Source organism: Neophocaena asiaeorientalis, unplaced genomic scaffold (genome assembly GCF_003031525.2).
Source record: "Neophocaena asiaeorientalis asiaeorientalis breed wild unplaced genomic scaffold, Neophocaena_asiaeorientalis_V1.1 scaffold254, whole genome shotgun sequence".
NCBI lineage: Eukaryota > Metazoa > Chordata > Mammalia > Artiodactyla > Phocoenidae > Neophocaena > Neophocaena asiaeorientalis.
This window is the reverse complement of record NW_020174705.1, coordinates 104405-112824: the sequence shown is the minus strand read 5'-3', so window position 1 is coordinate 112824 and position 8420 is coordinate 104405. Positions and strand designations below refer to the sequence as shown.

General features: G+C 51.7%; 1 protein-coding gene across 5 annotated transcripts in view; it reads left to right on the top strand.

Moving 5' to 3' along the window:
- NPRL3 (NPR3 like, GATOR1 complex subunit) overlaps positions 1–8420 on the top strand; it is a 35500-nt gene that overhangs the window by 12854 nt on the left and 14226 nt on the right. For all 5 annotated transcript variants that reach the window (XM_024759369.1, XM_024759367.1, XM_024759371.1 and 2 more), the window contains 2 exons: positions 4586–4739; positions 5906–5987. In XM_024759369.1, the coding sequence (XP_024615137.1) occupies positions 4586–4739; positions 5906–5987 (236 nt within the window). The remainder of the gene's footprint in view (positions 1–4585; positions 4740–5905; positions 5988–8420) is intronic.

Here is an 8420-nt window from a genome sequence, read left to right as displayed (position 1 = left end):
GGAGGGGGTGAGAGGGCAGAGCTCATTTCCAGTGACCGTGTTGTTGACTTAGAGCTCAGACCGCTGTGGGCACAGCACTGGCCCTCCTGGGGTGCTGGAAGAGTCTAACTTCATTGTTTCCCTCTTTTTTCTTTTTTTTTAAGTAAAATATACATAACATCAAATTTACCATTTTAACCATTTTAAAGAGACATTTTGGTGGCATCTGGTAGCAGTGTTGTGTAACTATCACCACTATCCAGTTTTTGTTGCCCCAAAAGGACACCAGTTATTCCTCATTCTCTCCCCTCCTCCAGCCCCCAGAAACAACTAATGTGTTTTCTCTTTCTGTGGATGTACCTGTTCTGCATGTTTCACATAAAAGGGATCCTACGATATGTGACCTCTGGTGTCTGACTTCTCTCACTTAACATAATGATTTTGAGATTCATCCATTTTTTTTATAATCTTTTTTTTTTAATTGAAGTGTGGTTGATTTACAGTGTTTCAGGTGTACAGCAAAGTGATTCAGTTAGGTATATATATGAACTACCTTCAGTATCTTGTAATAATCTATAATGGAATAGAATCTGAAAAAGAATACACATGTATATCTATAGATACATATATATCTCTACTGCTATACAGTAGGGATATATAGCAGGTCCTTGTGGGTTTTTAAAAATTATTTTTAGTTTTTTAAAAAAATAATCTTTTAATTGAATCATCCATGTTATAATGTATATCAGTACTTTATTCCTTTTTGTGGCCCAATCATATTCCATTGTACGATAGACCGTACTTTATCTGTTTATCTACTGGTGAACTTTTGGGTTGTTTCTACCTTTTGGCTATAAGAACAATGCTGTTAAGGACATTTGTGTTCAAGTTTTGTGTAGGCAGGTTTTCCTTTCCCTTGGGATCGATAGCTAGGAGTGGAGTTGCTGGGTCACGTGGTGACTCTACGTTTAACCATTTGAGGCTGTTTTCCACAGCAGCTGCACCATTTTACATCCCCACCAGCCATGTACGAGGGTTCCAATTTCTCTACATCCTTGCCAACACTTGTTATTTTCTGTTGTTTTATAATTAAGTGTAATTATTTCTTTTGGCAGTTCCCAGCACTGTCTGAAGTTGTGTTTTCACTAGTTACAGGGAATTTCTTTTCAATAAAGCTGTCAAAATACAAGGGCTCTAAATAAATATAAAAAGCACCCCTGGGTAAGGACTGGCTGGTATTACTACGAAGGGACTTTGAAATTTAGGAAATGTATATATTCCATACTGTTAAATAATGGCATTCCTTAGAAATATCCCACTATCGGTTTTCACCAAAGAATCCAGTAGTTCTTTCTGGCTGGGCACATGTGAGCTGCACGACGGCTTTTGTACAGAAGTGTTAGTGAGAAAGTGGCTAGATCTTGGTGACAAGGAGCAGTGTGCTCTGTACCCTTTGCTGTGGCGCGGGTGAGCCTGAGCAGGAGGGAGCCTGTCATATCAGGTGCCTTAGTCTCAGAGTGTTTTTCCCACTGAGGCTTTTCTGTTGTGAAGACCACAGGTCTCACTGAAGAGTTCAGAATCAAAAAAATGCTAGGGAAAAGCTCCTGAATGGAGCTTTCTCCTTTCTGAAGGGAGCTTAATTCTTAAAACTGTCCCACCTTGTTGATAAATAAAGAGCTGCAAGTTAAAACAAAGTCAGCTGTTCCTGGTGGCTGTCCCTGGGACTTGAGGTTCCGAGAGGAGACTCTTACTTTCTGCTCCGTGCACTTCCATAGTGTTTGCATTTTCACAGTGTCCCTTTATTACTTATATCATTACGTAATACAGACATCCACAAAGAGAACTCAAGTTAAAGACAGACAAACCAAAACCATGACCAGTGCTCTCCCCCCGTCAGCACTGATAGCCCCTGTGGGGTGGGCCATGAGAAGCAGCCTCGGCCCCACCCTGGACGTTGCTGGCAAGCCCTCATCTCTGGGGAGCAGGGTGTGATAGCGGAGTGTATGATACCCATGGACCCGACAGTCAAGAAAACAGGCAGATTTTAAAGTTGTACGAAGAGTTTTATAATAAGTAGCCTGGAAATAATCCTGGTATCCGGTAGTTGGGGAATGATTAGACAGGGTAGTGGTTTTACACACTGAAACGTCCTGTGGCCACTGAAGATGAGAAATGGGGGCGAGGCCAGACCCTGGAGCGGGTGGGTGGCTCACTGCCAGGTTAAAGCAGTGGGAACAGGGCAGTGTAGGATTTCAGAGCACAGAGGCCGTGAGGTGAACAGTGGGAGGAATTTAAAATAGCATAAAGGGTGGGCCAGTTTTTTTCTTCTTTTCTGTAGTTATTTTTAAATGTGCATGCTAAAAAAAAATGTGCACCCTTTTTACTTTGAAAAGTTGTAAACAAACCCTGAGCTAGTGACAATAGATTGATGGTCCTTGCACACCTGTCTCTGAGATCCCACAGCAGCTGCCTTGCACCCTGGCTCCATCTGCCCCCAACCCATCGCTCACGTATTTCAAGACAAGTCTCAGACCCCATGTCTGCTCACCCCCACATACTTCAGAAGTCATCTCTGGAAAAGGGGGGACAGCTATTTTATACCATACCTGACAGAACTCACCGTAAGTTGGTATCAACTAGTACCTGGTCCATGGAAACGTGCCCTAGTTGCCACAGCGTTTTTTCCCGTTGACCTGTCTGAACCTGGGTGAAAACCAGAAGCCAGCCCACACAAGCTTGGGGGTTGTGTCTCCAGGTCTCTGACTCTCCCCTCCTTTGTCCTGTGAAGGGTCCACGGTCGGACCCATCTCAGTGTGCAGTCAGGCTTGCTCCATGTCCGTGTGTTTTCCGCAAGCTGAACGTTAGCTCTGAAGGCCTGACTGGATTTGGGTACAAGTTTCAGGGTGAGAAAATCTCGCAGGCAGATCCCTACACTTCACTGTTGCTTCACGTCGCGTGTGGGGAGAGTGGGTGTTTCTCGAGCTCCATTCAGGGCTGGCACATCCTGGGTGGCCGCTTTCTCACTGTGGCCCCACGTAGCCCAGGCTCTGTGGGCACCCTGAGCCGAGCCTGGCCTGTGCAGCCGGTTGGGACACCCAGGCACGCTCCATCCTCGCTCATCCCGGAGTGTGAGCGAGCGGCCCCAGATGCCTGACTTGCGACACCGTTGTGCCCTAGCCAGTAGGAGCGTGATGGAGGATGAGGCTCTCAGGTGTGACTGGGCTACTTCTTCAAGGGAGTAACCATGCGCCCAGGTCATTCTCCTCTCTCTGCTTTGCTGCGGGGAGGAATTTTACACAGATTTCTCTAAAATCTAAAGCAGAACATTTTGTTTTGAGGCAGTTGTGTACACCCTATACCCCAGACCCTCCGTTCCGTGACCTTGCGGGGACACTTGAGGGGCTGTCCTGGGCTTGGGGCAGGGCTGCTGCCCGTAGGTGGGCCCGGTGTGGAGTCAGCCCTCAGCCCTGTCCCCGCACAGGTGTGCTGCCTGGAGTGTGTTCTGTTTACGAACATGGGTCTGTAGGAGCTCAGAAAGTGTCTCCAGCTCCAGGTGGTGAACGGGTTTACTGAGTCAGGTCAGGGTCTGGCCCAGGAGCCTGGCTGTGGACACTCACCGCAGGGCCCTGCCTGTAGATAACCGGGAGCGGGGCGACCAGAGGTTCTAATCGTGGGCACCACTCCTCCCACCTCCACCCACGGGATGACTCAGCTGTTCTGGTGGCCTCCTGGAGCACTGAGTCACAGTGGCTGGTTATCTGCTCCGTGTCCCATCTTCACAGACCCCACAGCTGCCTGCCCCACCCTTGGCCTGGGTGGATGCGCCCGCCTGGCCTGGCTGTGGCCCCTGATAGGTCCCAGAGTGAGCATGGGCGCGGAGGGAAGGGGATGGCCTGGCGCCTCCTGGCTTCTCTGTTAGCCAGGGTCTCAGGAAGAGCTGTTTACCCTGAGGACAGGTCTTCACTGAACAGTGGGCCTGGTGCTTCTGTTTCTCACACTGTGTCCTTGTTGTAACATGGGCTGTGTGACCAAATTCTCACACAACCGATCCTGTCCACTAGCACTCAGTGGCACATTGGTGACCGCAGACACTGCCAGGGGTTTTGCTCTGTTCTGAGCACTTGACATGTTGACTGATTGCTGAGAGAGGGGCCACTGTTCTCCTTTCTCAGATGAGAGCCTGTGACCCGGGGTCGCACAGCAGGTGGCTGATGGGATCTGTGCCTTCCATTGTGCCACTGGGCTGCCTCTGTCACGTCCAGAGTGGATGCCTGAACATCCTCTGCCTTCCGCATGGCCCTGGCCTGGGGCCCTGAGCATAGGCACCTCTCTCTGCATGGCCCTGGCCTGGGGCCCTGAGCATAGGCACCTCTCTCTGCTTGTTAGAAATGCCTGTGTCCCCCCTCCCTCCCCACCGGGGACCCCCACGGAGCCATCTGTGTTCCGTCCAGGCGGCCGTTCCATGCCCACGTTGCTGGGACAGGCCCTAGAGGGGACCCAGGACTGGGGACAGTGGTGGCACCCAGAGAGGGGCTCTGAGTGTTGCCGTATGTCCTCCCCGAGTGCATGTGCTACGATCGAGTTGGCTGTGGCCTCTCTCCTGCAGGCCAACGCTGACCCATCGGTGATAAACTGTCTGCACAACCTCTCCCGCCGCCTTGCCACCGTGCTGCAGCACGAGGAGCGCCGCTGCCAGTACCTCACGCGGGAGGCCAAGCTGATCCTGGCGCTGCAGGACGAGGTGTCTGCCATGGCTGACGGTGAGGGCGGCGGGCGGCCTCTCTGGGCAGGGACCCCGTTGGGTGGGCCGATGTGGAAACTTATGGTCTGTATGGTGGGCTGAGCATGCCCTGGGTGCACAGGAAGATCCCCAAGGGACACAGCTAGACCCAGATTCCTGAACTGATGTTCCAGGAGTGGCTTCCCAGCCCAAAACGTTCCCCTCCCCCCAGACCCCTGCACGGTGGCTCTTCCTGCAGGTCAGGCACCGCCTGCCCCGCCCTGGTCCTGCTGGACAGTCCCCTGAAGCAGGGGGCATGCAGAGGGGCAGCAGGAAGATTGAGCTGGCGGCGGGGGGGGAGTTCTTTGCTTTCACCTAAATTGAAGGGGGACCCAACTGAGTTATCAGCTGACCAGTTATTAAAAGTAATGTCTGATGATAGATCCCCATGAGGCTTTGGTGTACTGTCAACATTTCAGAGCAGAGAGATGCCCACCTGTCACAGACTGTTCACCTCCGTCTTCTCGGGTCAGCACCTCCATAACAGAAAAGAAAACTAGGAACAGATTTGCCAGTGAACCTGGGCTAATTTTAACAATAAGTAGAAGTGTACATGAACTGTGTCACTCGGGTGCATTTTTTCAGTAAAAGTTATCTTTTGATGTTTGACAGTTAGTTGTCAAAATGTGTAATATATTTGTTTTGCCCAGCTATGTACTAGCTAATAACAATCCAGAAGTTTTGTTTTTTAAACATTCTCTTTAGAATCTGTGACTTTTTCACAGGAAATTTTTAAAAGTTTAATTTAAGTACATATATTTTCTGTTAGACATTTTTGAGAAAAGATTAACAAGAGACTTTGGATCATGAAAATAAATTGCACTGGTGTGTGTGGGGGAAGGAGTGGGGTGAGGCAGGGAGTGATTGGCCTGAGGTGGGGGTGGCTCTGGCAGCCTGCGGGGAGCCTGCAGGGTAGCTGCAGAAGGGTTTCTTCCTGTGAGGGCTGTGGCTACAGGGTCAGGTTGGGCCACTGGTGAAGGGTAAATCTAGACATCCCTTATAAAGACGGTTGAGCACACCAGTGGAGAATTTCCTGATGTTTGGTTTACAGCCACCTAAAATTCTTTTTAGGTTAAGCTTGTCTTCTGGCCTGTGCAAGCTCCTCGCTGTGCAGACTCTGAGTCCTCTGTGTTACAATTCTTGCAGCAAATGATGGGCCTCAGTCCCCGTTCCATCACATCCTGCCCAAGTGCAAGCTGGCCAGGGACCTCAAGGACGCTTACGACAGGTGAGACGGTGGCCTGCTTCCCATGGGCCTCTCCGGGCTGGTGCCGTTTCCCTGCTGTGCCTGAGATGGGGGGAGGCTGGGGAGGAGCCCCGCTGGGACGGTCACCTCCAGACTTGTCTTTAGCCAGAAAATGAACCTGAAGAAAGCTGAGCATGGGACCTGAAATGCACGGTGACGCTGACTGAGGGCAACACCGTGCCAAGTTCCAGGCCCACCTTCATTAGGCACGGTCACTGTCACCACCTCACCCACGAGGAGACTGAGGCTCAGGGGCTGGGGCTGGGGTTGCCTCTGCTTCCCCCGCACCGGGGACGTGGGGGTTTGGGACGCTGAGTGTGTGAGGGCAGCAGGCGTTGGAGACACTGCTCATATTAGTGGCTCAGCACCAACTCTCTTAAATGTGGACCAGCAAGGCACTTCTCTTCTGTTTTTTCTTTTTTTTTTTTTCATTTTTTTGCGGTATGTGGGCCTCTCACTGCTGTGGCCTCTCCTGTTGCGGAGCACAGGCCCCGGACGCACAGGCTCGGCGGCCATGGCTCACAGGCCCAGCTGCTCCATGGCATGTGGGATCTTCCCGGACTGGGGCACGAACCCGTGTCCCCTGCATCGGCAGGCGGACTCTCAACCACTGCGCCACCAGGGAAGCCCCACTTCTCTTCTTTTTAAAGAGCGTCCGTGTGGCTCTGACCACTGCTCCCTGGCCCTGGGTCTGCAGTGGGGATGGGATGGGGAATGGGGGTGGGGGGCTGTCTGCCCAAGTGCATCTGGCCAGTTGGCTCACCAGGGGCCTCTCAGGGCTGAGGGGACCTTGCAGCACCAGGCATGTTGCTGGACAGATAGTGTGTAGGTGCAGGCCTCTCTCCTCTCCACCACCCCCAACTTCCCCACATTCTCCTCTGCTCCCGCACCTCCCCCACCCCGGCTTTCTCGGGGTTTCGTTCTGTCCAGTGGGCCCACATTCCCTGCTGGAGGTGGACCTGATCTGAGAGCTGGGGCCACAGCACCATCGGGGATCTTCACTGCAGCGTGTGGGACCTTTAGTTGCAGCGTGCGGGATCTAGTTCCCCGACTAGGGATTGAAGCTGGGCCCCCTGCACTGGGAACGTGGAGTCTTAGCCACTGGACCACCAGGGAAGTCCCTTTCTTTTTTTTTAATGTTAATATTTTTTCTGATTTCACCAATGATATGTGTTTATTATAGACATTTAGGAAATATAAAAAAATATAAAGGAAATAAAAATCATCTATAATCCCATACCCAGTGATAATCACTATGACCTTTTGGTAAGTTTCCTTTTTTTTAACTTAAGCCTTTGAAAAGGTCACCTGTCCTTTGAGTCTGAAAGTCAGAGCACAGAGTTTCTTTCCCGTTGCTCCCTCACCAGGTCTCCTTCCTGGTGGCAGGTGCGGCGCATCAGGCAGTGAGTGTCGTGCGCCCCGTCGCAAGGTGCTAAAGCACATACGGTGAACCCTTTCGTAGCCAGAGCGCACTGAGTGCACGGTTCGCCCTTTACCTCCTCGCTTTGACGTGCAGCTTACCGACAGACGTCTGTCTGGGTAAACAGGCACTGACTTCTTGCTGCACAGCTGCCTGCCCCCTCCCTGGGGCATCATTGACTCCAGCTTTTGCTGCTGAAAGAGGTGCTGCTCAGCTATATCCATGTTATTTCGTGCGAGTGCTTGTGCATCCATGAGATAAATTCCTAGAAGTAGAATTGCCGGGCTGAATAGGTCAGGTGTGCGTGTCATTTGGAGGCGCTTCTTTCTGTGGCTCAGTCTGCATTCCCATCAGCAGCACCTGAGCTTTGCCAGCACAGGGTCTTGTGAGCTTTTGGGTACTGCCCACCGTGATGTGTGGAGGACGGGGTCTCAGGGCAGCTTTATCTGAACGCAGGTGTGCACGACTTCACCTGTGGAACATCCCTGTTTCCTTTTCTGTGAGCGCTCTGCTCCGACTCCTCACCTGTTTGGTTTTTTTTTCTTTTTTGGCCCAGCTGCACAGCTTGGGGGATCTTAGTTCCCCGACTAGGGGTTGCACCTGCGCCCTCTGTGGTGAAAGCGGAGTCCTAACCACTGGACCGCCAGGGAAGTTTTCCCCCCTCACCCGTGTTCTTTTGGGGGCACAGGTGCCTTTATGTGGGAGGGAGAGCTGTCCTTTGGGGTGTGCGTCCGGGCTGGAGTTTCCGTTTCTTTATTTCGGTGACCTCTGGGCGTTGGGGGAGATCAGAGCAGCGTGAAACGCCCCTTGCTGCATGATTGCCTTGGTTTCTGGTCCCTCCTGCTCTGGAGACCTCTTGGCGAAGCCTTGGTCTTGACCCAGAACAGATTTCTGGTCTTGTAGTCTGACCCTGTCTCTTTTTTTCCACATGATCACATGGCAGTTTTTCCTGCAGTAAGAGCATTACTGCCCTCTGGTCTGGGTGGCCTGGTATG